The sequence below is a fragment of the Ictidomys tridecemlineatus genome, chromosome 10, assembly GCF_052094955.1.
Source record: "Ictidomys tridecemlineatus isolate mIctTri1 chromosome 10, mIctTri1.hap1, whole genome shotgun sequence".
Taxonomy (NCBI): domain Eukaryota; kingdom Metazoa; phylum Chordata; class Mammalia; order Rodentia; family Sciuridae; genus Ictidomys; species Ictidomys tridecemlineatus.
Window position 1 is genome coordinate 79,097,329 of NC_135486.1, and position 21,239 is coordinate 79,118,567.

Genomic DNA, 21,239 nt, shown 5'->3' on the forward strand with positions numbered 1-21,239 from the left:
AAACAATCCAGCCCAGGTGCCCTTATTAAGCTATATCCTGTGGTCGTGCTTGACCTTCACAGCACAAAGGGTATCTGGTCAGTAGCCTCCACTGAATGTCTATTTGAGGGGCTGTTCTTAAATTATTACCCAAAGCCAAGAGCAGAGTCTGCCTCTCAAGGGGACTTTGCATTTCTCACTGGCATGCTACACTAAGCACCATACAGGAGCCACTTACCAGGAACCACCTTTCCCGTTTTATAGAAGGCCCAGCCCTTCTAAGTCAGACACAGCTGTGGTCTCCTTCCTTCTCCCACTCCTCTTCCAGGCTTCCGCCAACACATTGGTACAACAGTCCCATTTCCTTTGGTGTCCTGAAGCTTCCTTTTCGCTGTGATTACAAAAACATTTATTAGAGAATAATTTATTCTTCAGGCACATTAATGGAGTCCAGATTTTGCTTGGATAATATGGACAGACAGATGTGCAGTGTTTGGTGCTACTTTTAGATGAGCAAGGCTGTTTACACAGAATTTTTCCCGAGACCACCCAACTCATTTCACATGTAGCCTTCAGCTTTCCAAGCCCTGGCCTCCAGAGGAAAAGAAAAAATTTAATAACTCAGCGCCCCACCCAGTTTTGAAGACATGACTTAATACTGAAGGAATTTGCAAGCCTGCACTGCCAATCAACATGCCTACATCAAATAAACCATCTTTTCTTATTCTGAAAAATGAAAGGTAGTTCTAGAAGCATTCTACTCTCTGACCTTCTTGCATATTGTTCATGTCTCATTAGAAACCCGGAGAAGCTCGACCAAAGACCATAAATCTAAAAATAATAACAGGAGATGAAACACTTGTTATTTGGCCTTCCTCCAGTTTCCTATTTTGAGTATATTTCTCATAAATTGCCTTTTCCCTTTAGCTCTGTATTTTGTATAAAGATATCATTAACAATTCTTTTTCACTCGGAAAGTTTGTTACATTTTTCATAGCATTTACGCATATTGGTAATTTGCTCCTTACTTTAACTTGAGAAGTATGTAAGGAACTGTCTTAGTCTGTTCAGATTGCTATAAAAAATACCATAGATGGAGTGGCTTATAAACAACAGAAGTTTATATCTCACAGTTCTGGAAGCCTGGAAGTCCCAGATCGAAGCACCTGCAGATTGATTTCTGTTTCCTAGACGGTACCTTTTCACTGCTACCTTGCCCCTTCCAGTTATCTCTTTTTATATGGGTACTCCTCTTATTCATGAGGGCTCTGCCTTCATGATCTCATCACCTCAAAAGGCCCACTTTTTAGTGTCATCCCATTTGAGATAAGGTTTTAACACATAAATGTGGGGAAGGATACAAACATTCAGATCATATCAGGCCCGTATGAGAAGTTAAGTGAGTTTACTAAAGTATTCCAGTGATTAATTGGTTAGGTCAGTCATTACCACGATCGTAATAATAATTCCTTTTTTTTTCTGTAATTGCATTTAACCTAAAAATCATCGACTAGTTTTAAGTTTGGTTGTTTTGAGTTTCATAGACATACCACAGCATTCTAGATGTATATTAAATGTATTATATTACTTTATAGTTTACCAAGATATAAGAATGAATACATTGTCGCCTAGTATATAGAAAAGAATATGGTGTAGTAATGGAGAGAGGCTCAGATCTTGCCCTGCCCTTTACATACACTCCCTGATGCTCGACCCCTCTTCTATAGAATGGGGACCGTGACACCCACCCTTTTGAATTGTTGTGAGGTTTAACTGAAATGCCATATAGAAAGTGTTTTGTTCACTAAGACCTGATATTTATTGAATTGGCTTTCCTCTTTTGTTTTTCATTTAAAAAAGTGGGGTGAGCACAGGAGTGAATGAAAGTCAAAGCCAGGCTGCTGAGTGTTGAGGAACCTATAGGGAAGGCAGATATAAAGTCCCTCGCCTCAAGGTGCAGCAGGAGTGATGCATGTTTGAAGAACAGGAAGTAACTAATGCAAGCAGGGAGTAACGCATACTGCATAATTGGTGCTAAATGGGAAGGAAGCAGGTTGGCGGAGGAATCAATTTTGACTGACAGTAGGGGTGGGCAAAGTTCAGGTGATGGTTTGTAATGAAGTAGACCTTAATTTGGCTGTCTCAGTTTGATTATGTTTTTGACAGACAGAGATGTGGCAGAGAGACATTCTGGGTGGAGGGGGGAACACCAGCAGAGTATAAACATGATAAGATGCAGGGTGTACCCTGAATTTAGCCAGCAAGTTGGCATGAGTGGAATCAACTATGGCCACTCCGAGGGTGGCCTGTGGACCTGCAGCATCCCAATTGCCTATTGAGTTGCAGACTCTTGGGCCCCACCCCAAACTTACATAGTCACAGTCTACTCAGGTGACATGCACATTAGGAAGCTCAGGAAGAGAGGGAATATAGTGTCCAGTCACATGGAAAGGCAAACTGTGATCAGAACCAAGAGAGAAGCTGTGGAATGTGCTGGTCAGGAGGCTTTGGAACCAGTTGACAAGGGCAGGTGGGGTGGGGGTGGGGGTGTTCCTCAATCTCATCTCTGGCTCCAGTAACATCCCATTCTAGCTGTGGGACCTTGGGCAAAGTTACTTAATATTTAAGGTGATAATAGTACCTCGTAAGATTTTTTAAAGAAACAGACTATGTTTTAGAATATCCCCCATTCCTTCCTATACACAGCCTCCCCCTTGTCAACATCCTGCACTACAGTGGTATGCTCCTTATAAACAGTGAGCCTACATTGACAGGTCATTAATCTAGAGACCATAGTTTACATTAGGGTTTATTTTTTATGTTGTAGGTTCTATGGGTATGGACAATTGTATGACATGTATCCATTATATTGTATCATAGAACATTGTTTTAATATCCTAAAAATCCTCTGGGACCTACTTATTCCCTCATTCCTCTTCCCACCAGCTCCTGGTAACCACTGATTTTATTTTTACTGTCTCCATAGTTTTGCCTTTTCCAGAATGTCACATATTTGGATTCATACAGTATGTAGCCTTTTCAGATTGGCTTCTTTTACTTTGTATTATGCATTTATATTTCCTTTGTTTATTTTCATGGCTCAATAGCTTATTTCTTATTAGTGCTGAATAATAGTCCATGGTCGGGATGTGTCACAGTTTATTTTTTCATCCACATACTGAAGGATATCTTGCTTCTACATTTTAGCAATTTATGAATAGAGCTGCTCCAAACATCTATGAGCATTTTTTTTAATGCAGATAAGTTTTCAACTCATCTGGATAAATACCAGCGACTACAATTGCTGGATCACACTTCACAGGCTTGTTTTAGGATTCAGGATATTGATGTGCCTGGTACTTAGTAAGTGCTCAGCTCTTGATTCTAACAGTCAGGCTTGGCCCTAACATTGATGTGCCAAGGCAAACTTATCTGCCCTGGGCATATCAATGTTACCCCAAATGTTAAGTAACTTTGTCCAGTGTCCTGGGCTTATTTTTCTGCCCAGATCCCCTGACCTAGAAACTAACTGAAGATGTAGGATTCATCCCCACAGGTTTCAAGAATGAAGGGAGCCATGTATCTGCTGGGAAGAATGGGACATAAGCTGGAGACCAGGGCTCATGGGTGGGGACTAGACCCACCAAATCCAGGATGCGATTTAGAATCAATGAGCCTATTGACAGGTTTTTATCATCCAAAGCCCGCCACTCCTCAAGGGTTTGGGGCAACTAGGTTCTTCTCCTCTATACTTGGATTCCAAGACTATGCCCAGTGAGCCAAGGCAGGAGGGAACTCCATTATCTGGGGAACCTGGCCTGTTAGGACGTCTGCCCTGGATGATTTAGGATGGCCAATTGGAAAATATTGTTCCCTCTGTCTGGCTTACCTCAGGTAGGTGGTTCTTTTCTCCCCCACCACCCCATCAGCCACAAACTTGGCTCTTCAAGAAGGGGAGAGGCCCATTTCAACACACGTGTTCCTCCGTCCAGCTCCCATTAGCTCAATCTGTTACAGAATTTCAATGTAAAAAGACGCCTTTATGTTTTGGAATTTGTGATATGGAGGGTCCCTCTGATCTGGTTTTGGTGGTGATTGCCCATCGCTATGACAAAATTGGACTTTCATTTTGCTGGCATGGTCATCTTTAGATATAGTTTAAGCTGAGAAATGACAAGTAGAGCTGAACTTTTTTGGACCCAGACTAAAGTTGGGTGGGAATGAGGATAGATCTAGTCTGGTGCCAAAAAGTGGTGTGTGTCCTAGATGTTTCCCAGCACAGGCTCTGCCTCTAGTTCCCTCCTTTGACCCTTCCTGGTCACCATTCCATTCCCTTGCATTCTTAAAAACAAGTTCCTGAAAGCTGGTTTAAGATTTCATTGCTGTTGAACAACAATGTTCATCTGGTTATTTTTGAAAGTTAGAATTCTTCCCTGGGTTATCAAGGGGGGAAATTGGGCACAGAAAGTGGCCTTTCAAGAAAGAGTCACCACTGGCACATGGCCATCTACATTTGAAAACATAGACTTGACTGAAGTCTTCGGGGTCATTCTGATGTGTCAAGAGGTTCGGCTTGTTTGTCTTGCTCTGTGATTTAAAAACATAATTTAAATCAAAACAAGAAGTCCATACCAAGGTTCAAAACAGAAGGATATCCTGCTTCAAGGTTTCAAAAAAAAAAAAGTGCATGTGAAGCAAAGTCTCCAAATCTGTTTTTAAACTGAGTTTCCTTTTTCCTGGGGTCTTTTATAACAAAATCGGAGTAAAGCCCATTCTGCTCCCCTCCTCCACTTTTTTTTTCCTCTTTCATGGTGACCCTTCATTCTTCCTATCAGCCTATATCCTCTTCATATCATTGTGATCCCTTCTTGATCCAACATCCCTTTATTTCTCATAAAGAAAAGAGCCTTTCTTTGTTGGGTGGGGATTACTCTCAGCTAACCAGTACTCTCTTGGAGACCGGGTAGAGCAGAATACCAATCACAATACACTAATAAATCATTGTCACTAAGCAGAAAGCCATTTTGTCGTTGCAGAAATTCACAGCGCTTTTGCAAAAAGTTAGGCACACCAAAGTCAGGGAATGCAAATTGGATACGTACTTTCCATTGAACTTAATCGTACGCACTAACATACGTATAGTTTTTCTGGTTAAAAATGCTAGTCTGTCTTTAAAACTGCATTCTTTATGAATCAGCCAATGTAATTACTGAGATTAAAATATCAATAATTCATACTTTCATATTTTAATGTTTAAAATTCACAGAGTTTTTTGCATTTAAGTTTCAAAAAACATTGAGGAGATTGGGAATGAAGGTAATGAAATAATGATAATGAGAATAATGATATATAAGTAAATGGAAATCACTCAGGTATAACAGAGGAAGATCTGTGTTATTCATCTTCCCATCTTCCAAGAGGCTCAAGTCAGCTTTGTTTCTGTTCCTCAATTTTTTGGGGAGTGGGTACCCGGGATTGAACTTAGGGTCACTTGACCACTAAGCCACATCCCCAGCCCTATTTTGTATTTTATTTAGAGACAGGGTCTCACTGAATTGCTTAGCACCTCACTTTTGCTGACCAGCTTTGAACCCACAATCCTCCTGCCCCAGCCTTCTGAGCTGCTGGGATTACAGGCATGTACCATCATGCCCGGCCATCCTCAATTCTTTAAAGATATTATCTCCTATGTGTTTTTTTTTTTTTTTTAATTTTGAGGTTTTTTTTCCCTCTGTCTCCCTTGGAGCAATAAGCTTCCTTCAGAGGTCTGGGTAAGAACTTAAAACAAGAAAAATCAAGGGCTGCTTGCAAACACTTCACATTTAAAGTGGGTAGGGGCAGAAGGATTAAAAATGTACTGAACATGTATGCTCAGGTGCTTCAGGAAGGCTCAGCACACACTGAATGAGAGACAAAGTGCCAGCCACTGGGGAGACAGTTACGATGGAAATAGGCAGTGGTGCTGGAACTTTTCCTTCCTCTGGCAATTGCTACATTCACAGAAATTTTCAGTCATGGTTTGTTAACATCGAGATATGCATAGAGTGTTATTGGGACACAGACGCAGATGAAGTCCAGGGGATTCCAGGAAAACTTCCTAGAAGAGAAGATGCCAAAACTAAGTCTTAAAGAAAAAGTAAGAATTGCCCATGTGGAAAAAAATGGCAGGATATGGTATGAGCAAGAACATGGAGGCAGAAGACTGTGTTGGGTGCTGGCACTCCTGGGGCCTCCCGTAGCCCATGGTGGTCCCAAGGAATGGGTAACTCCGTAATTATCAGAATCTGTGCATATTTATGACAGACAAGTAGCATAAATCTATTTTAAATTCTCTTAAGTGATAGATTTTTAGGGAAGAATTTTATGATCCCCCAAATTGAAAATGTAGCCAGAACTGGAAAATATCAGGAACTAGGCCACCCATGCTCATTTTTAATCTAATATCTTCCACTGCCATCTTTTCTTTTTTATTCTGCGGTGCTGGAAACTGAACCCCAGGCCTTGCACATGTTCTGTAAGGGCTAGACCACTGAGCTACACCCCCAGTCTCCCTTTTTAATGCAGTGCGGGGGGATCAGGCCCAAGGCTTTGTGCATGCTCAGCACACACTCTGACCCTGAGATACAGCCTCAGCCCATCTACCATCATCTTGTAGAACAGTTTCCAGTCAACTCCATGTTCTACTGACTACCTGTGGCTCCCTAGAATGACCAACATGAATCTGATGCATGCTGCTAAGTACAAAACTGAGTGGCTTCTGTCTATTGATGAAAACAGCCAAGTGAAATGATGGCAGTTATACCCACCAAATGGCCCACTTGAAAAGCATCAGACATTGCAGTGTGGGAACTAGGCAGTCACTGAGAAGCCTCAAGGAAACACAGAGATGGGCTTTTCCCAACAAGGAATAGCCATGATACAGAGTGGCACTGGAAATACATCAGTTTTTCTTAACCACAGGCCTCCTATGTTGCCATCAGACACAAGCACGAGGCTTATATGTATTCGAAATGTGCTGTGTGAATGAACAAAGAGCAAGTCACAAAGCCAAGGTTAAGAAACAAAGCAGATGTGCCTATTTCTAAGACCAAAGGTAGATGGCAAGAAGTCAAGGCATACTTTGTGTACTGTTCCCAAAATACAAGAGTGCCAGGCCTTTCCTGGGTGCTTAATGCATATTAATTCATTTAATCCTCCCAATAATCCTCTGAGGTAGAGACTATGAATATATTCTTTTCTACATAGAAACTAAAGCCCTGAGAGGTTAAATCACTTCCTCAAGGTCATATACCTAATAAAAGGAGGAGTTGTGCCAGGAACCCAAACATTCAGGTCCCAGGGTATGTAGACACCAGCTCACTCTTTTCTTTATCTCCATATTGTCCTTTTTCATGATTCACTCTGCAGAGATAGTAAGAATTAGTTTCAAAACAAAAGTGATGTCAGCGAAAAAAGATTTAAATGAACAGAAAATAGAAAAGAAGGTAAGTCACTTTTAGGGTGGAGAGGAGAAACTTTAGCATGATAGTTTTCAAACTTATTTAGTTAGTCATTTTGATAGCAGAACATTCCTGCCCAGTGTCTTCCTCTGAATCCAATAAACACAACAGAGACAAGTGGAGCTGCTAAAGCAAGGACTCAGTACAAATATGGTAGCCCCTCTATACATTGCCCTTTGCTCTGTACATTGTCACCCCAGGCAGCTTAAAGGACTAAGGGACCCAGCCAAGAGTCATGTCCTAAACTAACCACTACTTGGACAGCTGGGGAAACTGAAACCAATTCACCTGTCCTGATTATCTTGCTTGGTATCCAATGTTCTAAGTTTTTTTTGTTGTTGTTTTTGTTTTGTTTTTTTAAAATCAATTTGAGCCTTTGCAATATTTTAATTAGAAGCTCTCCAGTTTGATCATTAAAGCTTCTTCTTTTGGGGGAGTGGGTAACTGGGGATTGAACTCAAAGCTCTTAACCACTGAGCCACATCCCCAGCCCTTTTTATATTTTATTTTGAGACAGAGTCTCACTGAGTTGCTAAGTGCCTCACTAAATTGCTGAGACTGGATTTGAACTTGCGGTCCTCCTGCCTGAGCCTCCCAAGCCACTGGGATTACAGGTGTGCCCACTGTACCCATCCCATTAAAGCTTCTACAGTGAAATGTTTGGGTTTCTATGTTGCACCTCTGTCCATTTGATAGAGAGTACCAGTGACTTCACTAGGCACAGGAGGAAGGTTTAGGATGAATAGCGGGGAGTAAGGGGCAGGAGAAGCAAAGTTAAGGTGTCTCTGGAGGTGGAGAATACTGAAAATGCTTTTTTGAGCATGTCGATTTTGAAGCAAGTAGCTCTGACTCCAGAAAAAAGTAGAATGGTTCTTTTGTTTGTTTATTTTGTTTGGTTTTTCTCTTCTTGGAAAGGAAAAGGACATGATATTCACAATAGTTATTCTTCCTCATTTTTTTTTTTCCTAAGCATTATCTAAACTATCCAAATTCTCTATATGAGGAACTGTCTTACCTGCTGGGCTGTTTGGGCATGTTCTATGCAGTATCTAAAGATCAGGTCTCCAAAACTAGTAATTTCCAAAATATTTCTTCCAAGGATGTCCAAACTAAATGGCAAGAATTTTCTTGAGTGTGTAAATAAACCCATGTACCCTCAAGGACCAGAATTTTCTCTCAAGATGTTGATTTCTCCTAGCCATTGCAGTCGTTGTGCCTTATTTCACTATTACAGCCAGGCCCACTCCATCTCCACACTACTCTCAGAGACACACTCACGTGGTGCTCCTTTTTTCTAGAAATATTGGGGTGGGAGAAGATAAGGTTACAACTGAATAATGTAAGCCAGGCAAATCTGGGGTGGATTGGGTTCCTTCACTGACTATCAGCACCTTTGGAAGGCTTCCTAAACCCTTGTTGTCTCAATTTCCTCCTTTGTAAACTGGAGATGAACAGAACCTTAGTGAAAAAGTAAATCCACTTGTTAAAAACTCTTCCAGAGCAAGAAAAAAGACAAAAACCTCCCAATCCATTCCATGAGGCTCTAAAACTTGGCTCAAAAAATCCACAAAGAGAGCAAAAGAAAATTGCAGCCCAGTCTTACTTATGAAAATAGATGAATAGGCACATGCCTGTAATCCCAGCGGCTCAGGAGGCTGAGATAGGAGGATCGAGAGTTCAAAGCCAGCCTCAGCAAAAAGCGAGGCACTAAACAACTCAGTGTAGACCCTGTCTCTAAATAAAATACAAAAAAAAAAAGAAAAAGAAAAAGAAAACGATAGGGCTGGGGAAGTGGTTTAATGATGGAGTACCCCTGAGTTCAATACCCAGTACTGCCCCCGAAAAAAAAAATAGATGAATAATCCCAAATAAAATATTATCAAATCAAACCAATGATATTGGGCTGGGCATGTGGCTCAGTGGTAGAGTGCTTGCCTAGCATGCGCAAGGCCCCAGTTCAATCCCCAGGATCATTTAAAAAAAAAAAAAAAAGTTTAAACAAACATCAATCCTAGGAATGTAGGATAGTTTTGAACCATTACAAAGAGATCATGGTTAGACACAGTGGATTGTGGATTGGATACATACAACTGACTTCATTCCCTCCTGAAACCCCTGCAAAACTAAGTTAAAAAAAAAAAAGTAAGGACAAAAAAAGGAGAGGGAGAAAACCTCCTTGTTCATGGACAAAATGTCAACATTACTTAAAAGGTAAAACTGATGAATGAAGAGCACTGACTCAGCAGAATAGAGCAAATGATCCTCTAAATGTCTTTGGAGAGAATGTCAATGACCAGTAGAGGAGTGGCTCCCCAGAATTCCTGAAAGGCTCAGAGGTAGAGTCTCCAGGTTCTTAGATGCGGGCCTAATGGAATGAGAGCAATGAAGTTTGTTGAAAGCTGTGAATGGAGAGGCTGGACCTCTAAGTCCCCTTTCACATCCCAGCAGGAGACAACAGGCTTATTTTTATGGAGTCATTGAACCAAGGGAGCTCCAGACTCAGGTGTACCTGTGGAGGACTAAGGAGTTACCCGTTTCCCTGGGTGGGAAGGGAGAATAGAAAGAAGTTAGTCATATTTACTGACTTTATTAGCTTTCAGTTATGATCATGAATACCTGAGACAGTCAACTTATAAAGACAAGAGGTTTATTTTGCCTCACAGTTTTAGAGGTTTCAGTTCACGATCATTTGGCCCTATTGCTTTGGGGCCTGTAGCAAGGCAGCACATCATGGTGGGAGCATGTGGCAGAGCAAGCCTGCTCATCTTATGAACAGGAAGAGAAAGAAAGAAAGAGGAAGGAATAGGGTCCCACTGGCTCCTTAAAAGGCATGCCTCACTGATGACCTGAAGACCTCCCACTAGGCCCCACCTCTTAAAGGTTCCACCACCTCCTAATAATACCACACTGGGGACCAAACCTTTAACACACAGGGACACTTAAGACCTAAACTATAAAACTGAGTGTCTGGTGTGCTCAGCACAGACCATGTGTCCTGCTCAGTTCTAAGGGTTCCATATGGATTAATCCATTTTGTCTTCAAAACAACCCACCAGGCAGGAAGAAAAAAAACTAAAGTAACCAAGACAGTTTTTTAGAACAACAAAATAATGAGATTTACCCTACCACATATTAAGACATATTATAAAACTATGATAATTTTAAAAATATAGTCTGAATGTTGGAATAGACAGGTTAGATTATTATTTTCTATTTATAATAAAATAAAAATTTACATTGATTCATTGGACAGATTAATTAATGTTAGAATAGGCATGTTTGATCGGAAGAATATAGAAACTCACTCTTACATAGAGTATGATATGATAAAAATGACATTTCAAACCAGTAGGGAAAATAGTAAGCAATTCAGTAAATGATATTGAGATAGTTGACTATATACACCCTCGGAAGATGTAAGTTTCAAATGGGTTAATAACAACAAATCTAATACTTAAAACATATTTAGAAAGAGACTACGGAAGGCCTTTGTAAATAAGACTTTCTTGACGACAGACGAACTATATAACTTTAAACACATTATTTAGCTTTCCAATATCTAGTTTTTGTTTTTAACAAACTAAAAATGAAAAATAAAACCAATTGATTGGCGATACATAGTCAATAGAATGGAGATGAAAACAGTAGAATTATTGTGAAATTTACTCTGATCTGGCAGACTAAGTCTCATTGGTTACATTAAACTTTGTGGTTTAGTACTTGTATCCAGTTCTGTATACCCCAGTCCCCTGGAGGTATTGAAATTTTATTTTTTCCTGCTGCTAGTAACAACATAGTTGGGTTTAATATGCAGATATTCCTCCCACACACGTTAAGTCCTGTATCTCAGCTTCTCTAGAATTAATAAAGCAATGTGTTTCTTTGACATTTTTGACAAGCTCTTAACCACTGTTTGACTGCTTGCTTATGGATGTAAGATCATATGCACCTGTTCAAAAACAGCCAAGGATCAGTGAATCTGGTATATTCTGTGCCTTTTCTCCCTTTCAGATCAGTTCCCATAAGAAGATTATTGGTTTTAATCTAATTTAGTGGGCCCCCTCCGGGATGCGCTACTAGGTGATGTAGGATAAGCCTCTGTCTTTACCTTTATGCATTCGCTCCAGTCCTCTGCAGTAAAGGAGAAATGCTTTACTGTGTAGAAGTAAAAAACAAAAAACTTTAAGGTCTTTTTTCAGAAAGGTAAAAAGATAAAAGTTGTTTCATTGCCAAAACTGTCATTTTAGTGATTTGGCTACATCTTCTCTTCCCAGATGACAAATAACCTGACAAAGTAACTGTACCTCTAGATTCTATGATTCTCAGTTGCAAGGGACAGAATCTAATTTGAACCAATCCAGGAAAATTCCTAAGGGAAGTGGCTGGAAAGGAAGAGTTTTTGAGTATAGCCTGGGGCATAGCTGGTTGGCCTGCATAGGTGGCCCTAACAGAACTGTGTGGAATGGACCCCTCCAGAAAGAGGGAAGGCCTCCTTACCAGGACTAGGGAGGATAGGGCTGAACTGGCAAAAGGAACAACTGTTTACACCAATAACCAAAGACGTTTCCTGGATCAGCGCGATGCACATATGGTGCCTATATTGTCTTTGCCCAGAGGCAATTGTTGAGATGGAGGAATTGCAACATCACCACATTCTTGCTTGGTCATGAAGCAGACTGCCTGAGTCTATCTGCTTCAGTTCCTTTCACGTGTGTCTATAACGAGGCAGAAGACAAGTTACCACTTCTGTTTCCTGTTTTGTCCCTGTTCTATTGTGATCCTCACTATATAATAATCCATTTTTGTTTGTTTTAAGAGGGTTTATTAGGGAAGGATAATGTACTATACATAAACATTGTGAAAGCAAATAATCATAAATCCTAAGAGGATTTGAATTAAAAAGTCTTCTAAGTATGGTTCTGGGTTTTATGTTCCCGGAACTGCAGAAATTTCCTGAGGCTTAGTCATTTATGTCAGAAGGTCTAAGTGCAATACTTCTTGGCTCCACAGCTTATTAGAATTGCCCTTGACATCAAATCAGGGGCTGGATCTCCAAGGGCAAAGAGTAGAGGAGGCCTCAGTCTCTCAGGGAACCAGAATCTGATTGGTTTCTAGGGCTTATTAACCAATGCTTTACCACTCCGAGGGCTTCCCCAGCCCCTTCCACCTCAGTAAAGTCCAAGAGTCTGACTGTTTTCTCCAATTCTGTCTGCCTCAGGACAGGTTCCAGCACCTTTCATTACGTTTTACTTCAAAATTAGGTTTATTTTTCCCCTCTGTGCTCTCCATCCCCCTCCACGCTCAGTCTCTGGCTGCCAGTCATTAGAGGCTTTGTCTCAAGCACAGTGCAGGAGAGTGGCTCTTGGTAACCATAGGCAACCATGAGTCTGTGCTAGCTATTTGTGCTGTATTTGTAAGAAGCAATCTAGTCACTGGGTACATGGGAAATATGCTTTAAAGGGGTTGTTTTTTTTTTGGCAATAAAATATTATCATCATCTTTTTTTTTTTTTCTGTAGAATGATCAATCCATGGGCGAGATGCAGATAATTGGAGGCGAGGATCTTTCAACGCTGGCTGGAAAGGTTTGTTAATGTAACTCTGCTCAGTACACATTGATGTCTGGGGATATCAGTGACCTTCATTTCAGGTTAGCACTTGCAATACATTTCAGATACTCTCCCGGGTTTCCTAATTCATGCAAATAGATGTGTGAATCCTTTTAATGACTTCTTCCTTCTAAAACATGCTTTTTAGAAGGTTTCCAGGACACAAGGCAGACCTAATCCTTCTCCAAGCTTCCAATTCCAATCTTATTTCAGACAACAAAAATTCTGGCCCTCCTTCTCTGTTCTTGCCTGTCCTTTCAGGCACCTTCTTTCTGAAAAGGAAGGTTTCTCAACTTTTGTCTGATTTTTATCTCTACTCTACGCCTCAACACCTAGGCACTACATAGTAAGACATTTAAACAAGTTTGTTGAAGTGTGCAAAATTGAGGGAGGAAAGCAAAAAGAACTTGAGAACACAAATTTTAGGTCTTTGCCTTTTTTTTCCTCATAATAATATGAAGTAATCTATTAGATTATGGGGGGGAAAAGTTTTCCAATTTTAACTTGGAGTTCCAAAGCTGCTAATACCTAATTATGAAGTGAAAAGACTATTTGGATTCTGACATAAATACTTAAATTAGAAAGAAGAGTTGTTTCATAAAGCAGATGATCTTTGTGAAATGTGATTTGAAATGCAAATTTACTGTGAATGAAAGCCACTACCAAAGCAGAATTTGTTTTTGTTCACCTGTACTGACCTATCTTGTATTCATTATCCCTGAACACATTCAGCTTTCTAAGTCAAACGAATCAGTCTATTACACAAGCTTAATCCCTCATACTTGTGGTTGTTATTGTTACACAATCTCCAGATGGGAAACAAAGAGTAGCAACCACATTTAATAAAAATATGTATCATAATGGGAATGCTACAGAACCACAAAGACTCTGACTGCAAAACAGCCTGCTTCCCCTTACTCAGGAGACAACATTGGCAGTTCCAAGAACTAAACTGTCATCTAATAGTAAATTTTGTTCCATAGCAATTGGAGTTAACTTGATAATGTTAATGTATTGCCAGACCATCATTTGATGTTACTACATCAGTGCATAAAATGATATCCTAGAAAGCTAAAATACTCCAAACAATTTCCAGAAATTCATAACCTTATACAATCTTGGAGTGTGGTCTTTAAATGGTAAGTCACATTAGTACTTTGTTGTGTGATATTACCTTACAGGTTTATTACACAAGGGAAATATCTTGCCTTGTGCTTTTGCTATGAGGTCTGTCCCCAATAAATGCTAAGAAAAAATACTGCACACAGAATTGTGCCCCCTCCTCCCTTTTTTAAGTGATTTTCCTCCTGAGCACTGAATATTCCCTTTAAGAAATGGGGTTGGGGAATGGATGGAGAAAAGGGTAGCTTCTTCCTAGGGATGGAGTGAGCAGAAGGGGTGACAGCTCTGTGCTTTGTCATTTCCTCCTGTGAATACTGCAAAGACCCCTGTGGGAAAGCAGAGATTGTGAATGTTCAGGGAGAAGAGTTGGAAAACCAGGCACATACAAGCAGGAATCTACTTTAATTTTCTGCTGACATGACAAATTCTTTCTTCCAGGTTCCTGGGTACCATTTAGCTTTACCTTTACACTCTCTGTGTATGGATAGGTGCACATCTATATATGTTTAAATATGTGCCAAATAGAACTCCTTGGGCTTAGAATGCACCAGGTAAATATTTCTAAGATGAATCAACACTGATTAGCCAGGTTCTCGACTGTCCCAGCAACTGGAGTTTAGTGACTGTGTAGTTCCCGGTGTCCAGCTCCCATCAGAGGGGAATGCTAGATGAGCCATGCAGGCCACACCATATGCTTTCAAATATATCAAATCTGTCTACTCATCTCCCTGGCTGTCACCCAAGTCTTGACCCATGCTACTCAAAGTTCAGGTTAGGGATCAGCAAATTTTTTTCTATAAAGGACCAGATAGTAAATATTTTCACCATTTTCTCTTAAAATTGCTCAGCTCTGCTGTTATAGGCCATCTAGACACTATGGAAACAAATGGTTGTGTCTGTGTTCCAATAAAACTTTAATTACAAAAATAGGCAGCAAGGCCAAATCAGGCTATAGTTTGCTGACCTTTGGTCTGAGAACCAGCAAGTTAGAGCCATGTCAGAACTTATTAGAAATGCAGAATCTCAGATCCCACTCCAGATCTGCTGAATTAAAGTTTTCATTTGAACCAGATCCCCAGATGATTCCTGTCTATATCAAGGTTTGAGATATAGATCTTCCAGGGTGAGGCCGTCTCTCTCCTTCTCAGATGCTCTACTGCCTAACTAGGGTCTCTGAACTTCTACCTTCACTTAACTTTCACTACCCTCTCTCCTTCTCAGATGCTCTACTGCCTAACTAGGGTCTCTGAACTTCTACCTTCACTTAACTTTCACTACCCCCCAGACTATTCTCCCAGAAGCATCCAAAAGGATCTTTTCAAAATGCAAATTGATTCCATCACTTGCCAACTGAAAACCATTCAATGGCCTCTTAATTAGGGTTGTCAGACTCAGCGAAAACAAAACAAAAGATGCCTAGTTAAATTTGAATTTTAAATAATGAACAAAGGTTCAGTAAAAGATACCCCATGCATATTTAGCTTAAGTATGTCCCATGCAATATCTGGTACATACTTATACTAAAAAATTTTGTTGTTATTGTTTACCTAAAATTCAGAGGTAGCTGGGTATTCTCTGTTTCACTCGGCAACCCTACTCCCAGTGCTTCTGAAAATATGATCCAAATTCCTTACCGTAGCCTGTGTGATCTGGCCCTGACTCTCCACAGCACATCTTTGTACATCACTGAACCCCTCCTCGAAGCACTGACTAAACTCCTTCCTGCCAAGACGTTGGACAATCTGTGGCTTCTTCTCTCTGGTCTCTGTTTTCTTCCTGCCCTTCAGATCTCAGCCTAAATATCTCCTTCAATACTGGAGGCCTTCCCTAATTTGTTGTTTAAAATAAGTCCAGAATCTCCCCCTCTATATTCTTCCCAGCCCTGGTTAATCTCTCTAGGTGGACACTGTTTTCATACAACCATTTCTGTTGTAGGGGAGATCCCCAGAACCAAGGTGACCACAGGGATCCACAGTAACCTTTTCTTGTGATCCCACAGGAAAGACTTCAATTGAGTCACTCAGAGTAAAATAGGAAAGAGGTTTTTTTTAGTAAGAATGAGGATAAGGATGTTCAGTAGAGGCACTGAGCGGACCATCTTCGAAGAGAACAGTATAGCTCTCACAGAATCTGGGCTTTCTACAGGATTTGGGTTCCTTTGTTCTTGCCTTAACCATATGAAGGCTTGTTACCCTTGGTATAGCCCTTAGCAAATTTTCTTTGTGAGGGTCACGATGACCTGGTCAGGAACAGTTGTGACATGGTTTGAAACAGTAATTCCATTAAGGGCTCATAATTAACTATGGCTAAAAGAGGTTTGACATACCAATTCTCAGTTTTCCTGATGCTTGTCCTGTGACTTATGGACTCTCTTTGATGTACGTTTGATGTCCTCCCTGTAAATTATCTGTCTTCATTATCCTCTCCTCCCACCCACTTATGACTTTCTACCTTATATTTCCACAATCTGTAGTATTTGCTTGGGGCTTTTATTTTCCTATCTCCCCACTGGAAAGTCACCATGAAGTGGGCAGGCACCTTGTCTATCGTAGTCACCATCCTCTCTCCAACATCTGTCAGGGCCAAGTCCAGAACAGTTTGGAATAAATATTTGGTGAATAATGAGTGAATGATCCTCTCACACAAAAATTGAAAAAGAAGTTTTCAATTAATTTCAGGAAAAAGAACGTGGCAGGAGCAAATTATAAATTTTAGCCAAATTGGCAAGTTTACATTTGGTAAGTGATGGAATCCAGTTTGTATTTTAAAAAGATCTCTGTGGCTGCTTCCTGGAGAATGGTTTGGAGGATAGTGAAAGTTAAGCCAAGGTAGAGGTCAGGCCTTTTGCTTAAACAGATAAAGGCATTCATGTGACCCGCCCGTTCAGTCATTCTTCATTTAGCTCCTGAAAAGTTGTCCATTTAGAGTTGGAGAAAAATTTTAAAAAGAACTTGAGGAGGCCTTCTAGAATAAAAGAATAGAATCTTCCTACCATGAAGAATACGTATTTGCTAGAAAAAAAATATTTAAAGAAAAAGGTGCTCAACAGTTATTAGGTCTTTGTTTTAATGGCTGTAAAGGAAAGTCTGAAACTTCCATAAATATCTGCATAGAATGGAAAGGTTGTTATAGGCCATCTCCTCCCCTCCCCCTTCTCATGTGGTCCTCATATGATTTTTCAGTCAATGAACTTACATTGAAGTTCCATTTATGATTGTTATTACACTGCCAGCAACTTATACACATCTTCTCTCATTTAATTTTCAGCACCCAGAGAAAAGCTCCAATATTCTTTCCTTGGTTTTAAAGAAATCCAGAAAAGGAAGAATTCCTTAGGATTGCAAAAATCTTAGAGGAGAGTGTATTTTTTTACTTGGGACCAGAAGGTCTGGAAAGAACGCAGAAGTGGGAGGAAAAGTGGAGTGGAATGGGGAAAGATGGAGAGCCAGATAGGAGGGGACTGGCGTGACTGCAGGAAATTAGAAACAAGGAAATGATAAGAAAATGATTGAAAATGTATGTTGGGTTTGGTGTGTAGAATACATTGAGTTTACTTAGAAAAGCAAAGAGACGTCACAAAGCACTTGAGCTGAGGTGACATCTTAGAGCTGTGTTTGAGAAGCCAGCGACAGAAGGGAAGAATGAAGGTCCAGAAGGGAGAGGAAGCTGTCCCCTGGTGGTGCTGGTGCTGGTGGCCTGAGCAGGTGCATTAGATGAGGACTGGGGTGAAAGAGGAGGAGGAAGAGCACCGAAAACAAAGTGAGATAGAAAGGATTTTTTTACATGAAATTTGTTTCTGAAAGAACTTTGTAGAATGTGGGGAAACAGCTCACCTGCATCACTTTGCCATGCTCACAGTTAGCTGAATCACCAGCCCCATAACTCTACTATGTCATTTCTGGAACTCTCTAAAGATATAGGAGTTAAAATATTTAGATAAAGGAGTCTCTAGACAGCCCGCCCCCCAAGTACTTTTCTCTCTCTCCCTCTTCTTTTTTTCTCCTTTTGCTTTCAAGAGAAGCTGGCTGAGTCATGGTTCTAAATAGGTCATTGCTGTTGAATAGAGGGAGCCTTAACAATTCAGTTAAATGGCCTCTTCAGCTCACAATGTTAAAAGCATTTTACTTGGTGTGTTTTGAGCTGTCTGCACCGCCGTGCTCTCTGGCTGATTTTTTTTCAAAGTTGATTTAATCCTGGCACTTCATAAAATGTGTGTATCCATTAAAGCAAGATTTTATTCATGTTCAAGAGAAATCTCTGAAAGGGTGGAATAAAACCAAACGCATGGAAACAGACCCCCATCTGGCAACGAGGAGACATAGATGTGCAGGTTGAGTGCAAGATTTCAGGAGACATGCTCCCTCCACACACACACACACACACCACCCCCAAAGAAGTTTCTCATCAAATGCCAGAATGAAGCATTGGATCTTGCCAAAATCTCCCCCTTGGCTGCCTGAACTGTTTAAATCATTCCTTTTTATTGGATCTGACTAGGCTGAGAACAATAATGGAAATGCCCACTGACTGATGGTTCTGGCGATTTTGTGAATTATCACATAAAATGAAATGCTGGACTACATTCCTATCTCCGTGGGGTTTAGAGTCACTCTCCTACTCATGCTCGGCATCGCCTGTACAGCTCACCTTCAAGACTCCATGGCCTTCTGAATAGAATGACCACATCCGCAAAACTGCATTGCTGTAGATTAGACAGTATGGTTTGCTAATCATTTTGTTTTAAAAGATTAAAAATAGGAATAACCTGTTTAAGAAAATCATTTCGATTTTTCTAATTCTCTCCTCTTGCTTTCTTCTTCTCTAGGGAACTCAATGTGACTAGCCTTGATCAGACTCATGCAATAGCAAAGAAAGAACACACTCTAGAGAGTCCCCACAGGATTCTTGCCTACAGCCCCAAGGCTGAAGATTTTACTGGCTTTCTGGGAGGAAATGAGCTAGGTGTGATGAGATGACTAAGACAGTAACTGGCAAACATCTCAGATTCAGTGATCAGAGTTATCAGATTGGAAGTGTTTCTAAAGCACAGTGTGTTCAGAAAAAAATTCCCGAGGTTGCCCACTCAAAAAATGGGTATTTTAGAAAACTGCTTAGTCCAAAATTAAAAGCTGTAGACATTAATTATAGCTTGATTAAGGCGGAATTTGAGATCATTAAGGAAATATAGAGGCAATTTGACAAAAGTAGAATGAACTAGACAAAGTAAAAGAAATGTGGACAAAATTGTTAATTGATTTCACAGTTTTTGAGCAACTACCATATGCCAGTCTCCATGTATTGGTCCCTAGGCTCTTGGATCTCTTCTTGGTACATTAAAATGTAAAGACATTAGTTCCTTTAGATACTGGTGAAAATTTTTTGTTAAGTTAGAATAGTTGCATCTTCTCTGCTCTTGGACCTTCATGTGACATCATCCCATGGTAGAAAGCAGAAGGGCAAGAGTGAAAAAGAAAAAGGGGCTTTAGAAAGTGATATAATATATAAAATATATGTATAATTATAAAAAAACAATTTAAAATTTCTAGATACCATAAATAAAATGCATAAATTTTGAAAACTTGCTTTCATAATAACCCAGTCTCAGAACACTTACCCCCTCCTGCAAAAATAACAAAAATCCATTCTTGAGGGCAGAGCATGCTTGACCTAATCACCTTTTATTAGGCCCTAACTTCCAAGATCCTTGCATTGGAGATTAAGTTTCCTGCATAAGCACTGAGGGGACATATTGAAACCATAGCAAGATTTGATGCATGGTCTTAGATTGAACAAATTAGTCACAAAGGCCATTTTAAGGACAACTAGAGAAGTTTGAATATGTAGTTGGCTTTATATGATATCAAAGAATTATTTTGGTTAGATTGATAATACTGTAGCTATAGATACACATAATAGAAAATGTCATAACTTTAATTAATTTTAAGATAATACCTAAACATTTTAAAATACCTAAACATTTTGTCATTCATTAAACAGTTAAATATACATCAAAAATTTAGAAAATCTTAGAGCTGGGGAATAGCTCAGTGGTACAGTACAGTGCTCAATGGTACATGCATGAGACCCTGAGTTCTAGTTCCAACAATACATACATAAAAATTAGAAAACCTTTATATTTTCTGTTTTCAAAATTTATGCAACTTTATTTATGTATTCTAGAATGTATAAATCTTTTTTTATAAGTATACATATATTTTATATATTATATCAGTTCATATAATTTAAAAATGAATATTTATTTATACTTAAACCCTTTTTTAAGAACAGCAACCTAAGAATTTTAAAAATTATACATTTATACACACACACACAAAAAAAAAAAACCTTTTGTGGGATGAGTACTAGGGATTGAAGCTGGGGCATTCTATCACTGAGCTACATCCCCAGCCTTGTTTATTTTTTATTTCGAGACAGAGTTTTGCCAAGTTGCTGAGGCTAGCCTCAAACTTGTGATCTCCCTGTCTCAGCCTCCCAAGTAGCTGGGATTACAGGCATGTGCCACTGTGCCCAAACAAAACATATTTTTAAATATATTGGGCTGAGGGCATAGCTCAGAGTGGTAGAAAGCTTGCTTGCCTAGAATGCTTGAGGCCCTGGGTTCAATCCACAATACTGAAAATATATATTTTATATTATATACTTATATATTTATAATGTGTGGGGTGTGTGTGTTAGAAACGCTAAAGTAGCAACCAGAAAAACAGCTAAAAGAGCTAAAAGTAACTGCCTATTGGAAATAAAATTGGGTGTGAGGAGAGGTGATATGGGAGGGGGTGTTTTTCTTTAAAACCTTTCAATCCCTCACCCTCAGAACCCAGGGGACAAGGCCTTGCCTGTGCTAGGCCAGAGCTCTGTCTCTAAGCTACATCCCCAGACCTTTTTTAAATTTTATTTTAAGGCCATGTCTCACTACGTTGCTCAGGCTGGACTTGTACTAGGCATATTTCTGCATCAGCCTTCCGAGTAACTGAGAGGCATGCTTCACCACACCCTGCAAAACCTTTAATTTC

General features: G+C 39.9%; 2 protein-coding genes across 3 annotated transcripts in view; one reads left to right on the top strand and one right to left on the bottom strand.

Annotated features, from left to right (window-relative positions):
* The window catches only part of Thnsl1 (threonine synthase like 1), a 138,246-nt gene that overhangs the window by 111,612 nt on the left and 5,395 nt on the right, over positions 1–21,239 (bottom strand). Inside the window, exon 2 of the mRNA XM_078023291.1 lies at positions 218–370. The gene's annotated coding sequence lies outside the window, so the exon portion shown is untranslated. The remainder of the gene's footprint in view (positions 1–217; positions 371–21,239) is intronic.
* The window catches only part of Prtfdc1 (phosphoribosyl transferase domain containing 1), an 83,321-nt gene that overhangs the window by 52,796 nt on the left and 9,286 nt on the right, over positions 1–21,239 (top strand). For both annotated transcript variants that reach the window (XM_005320242.5, XM_078023300.1), the window contains exon 4: positions 12,997–13,062. In XM_005320242.5, coding sequence (XP_005320299.1) covers positions 12,997–13,062 — 66 coding nt within the window. The remainder of the gene's footprint in view (positions 1–12,996; positions 13,063–21,239) is intronic.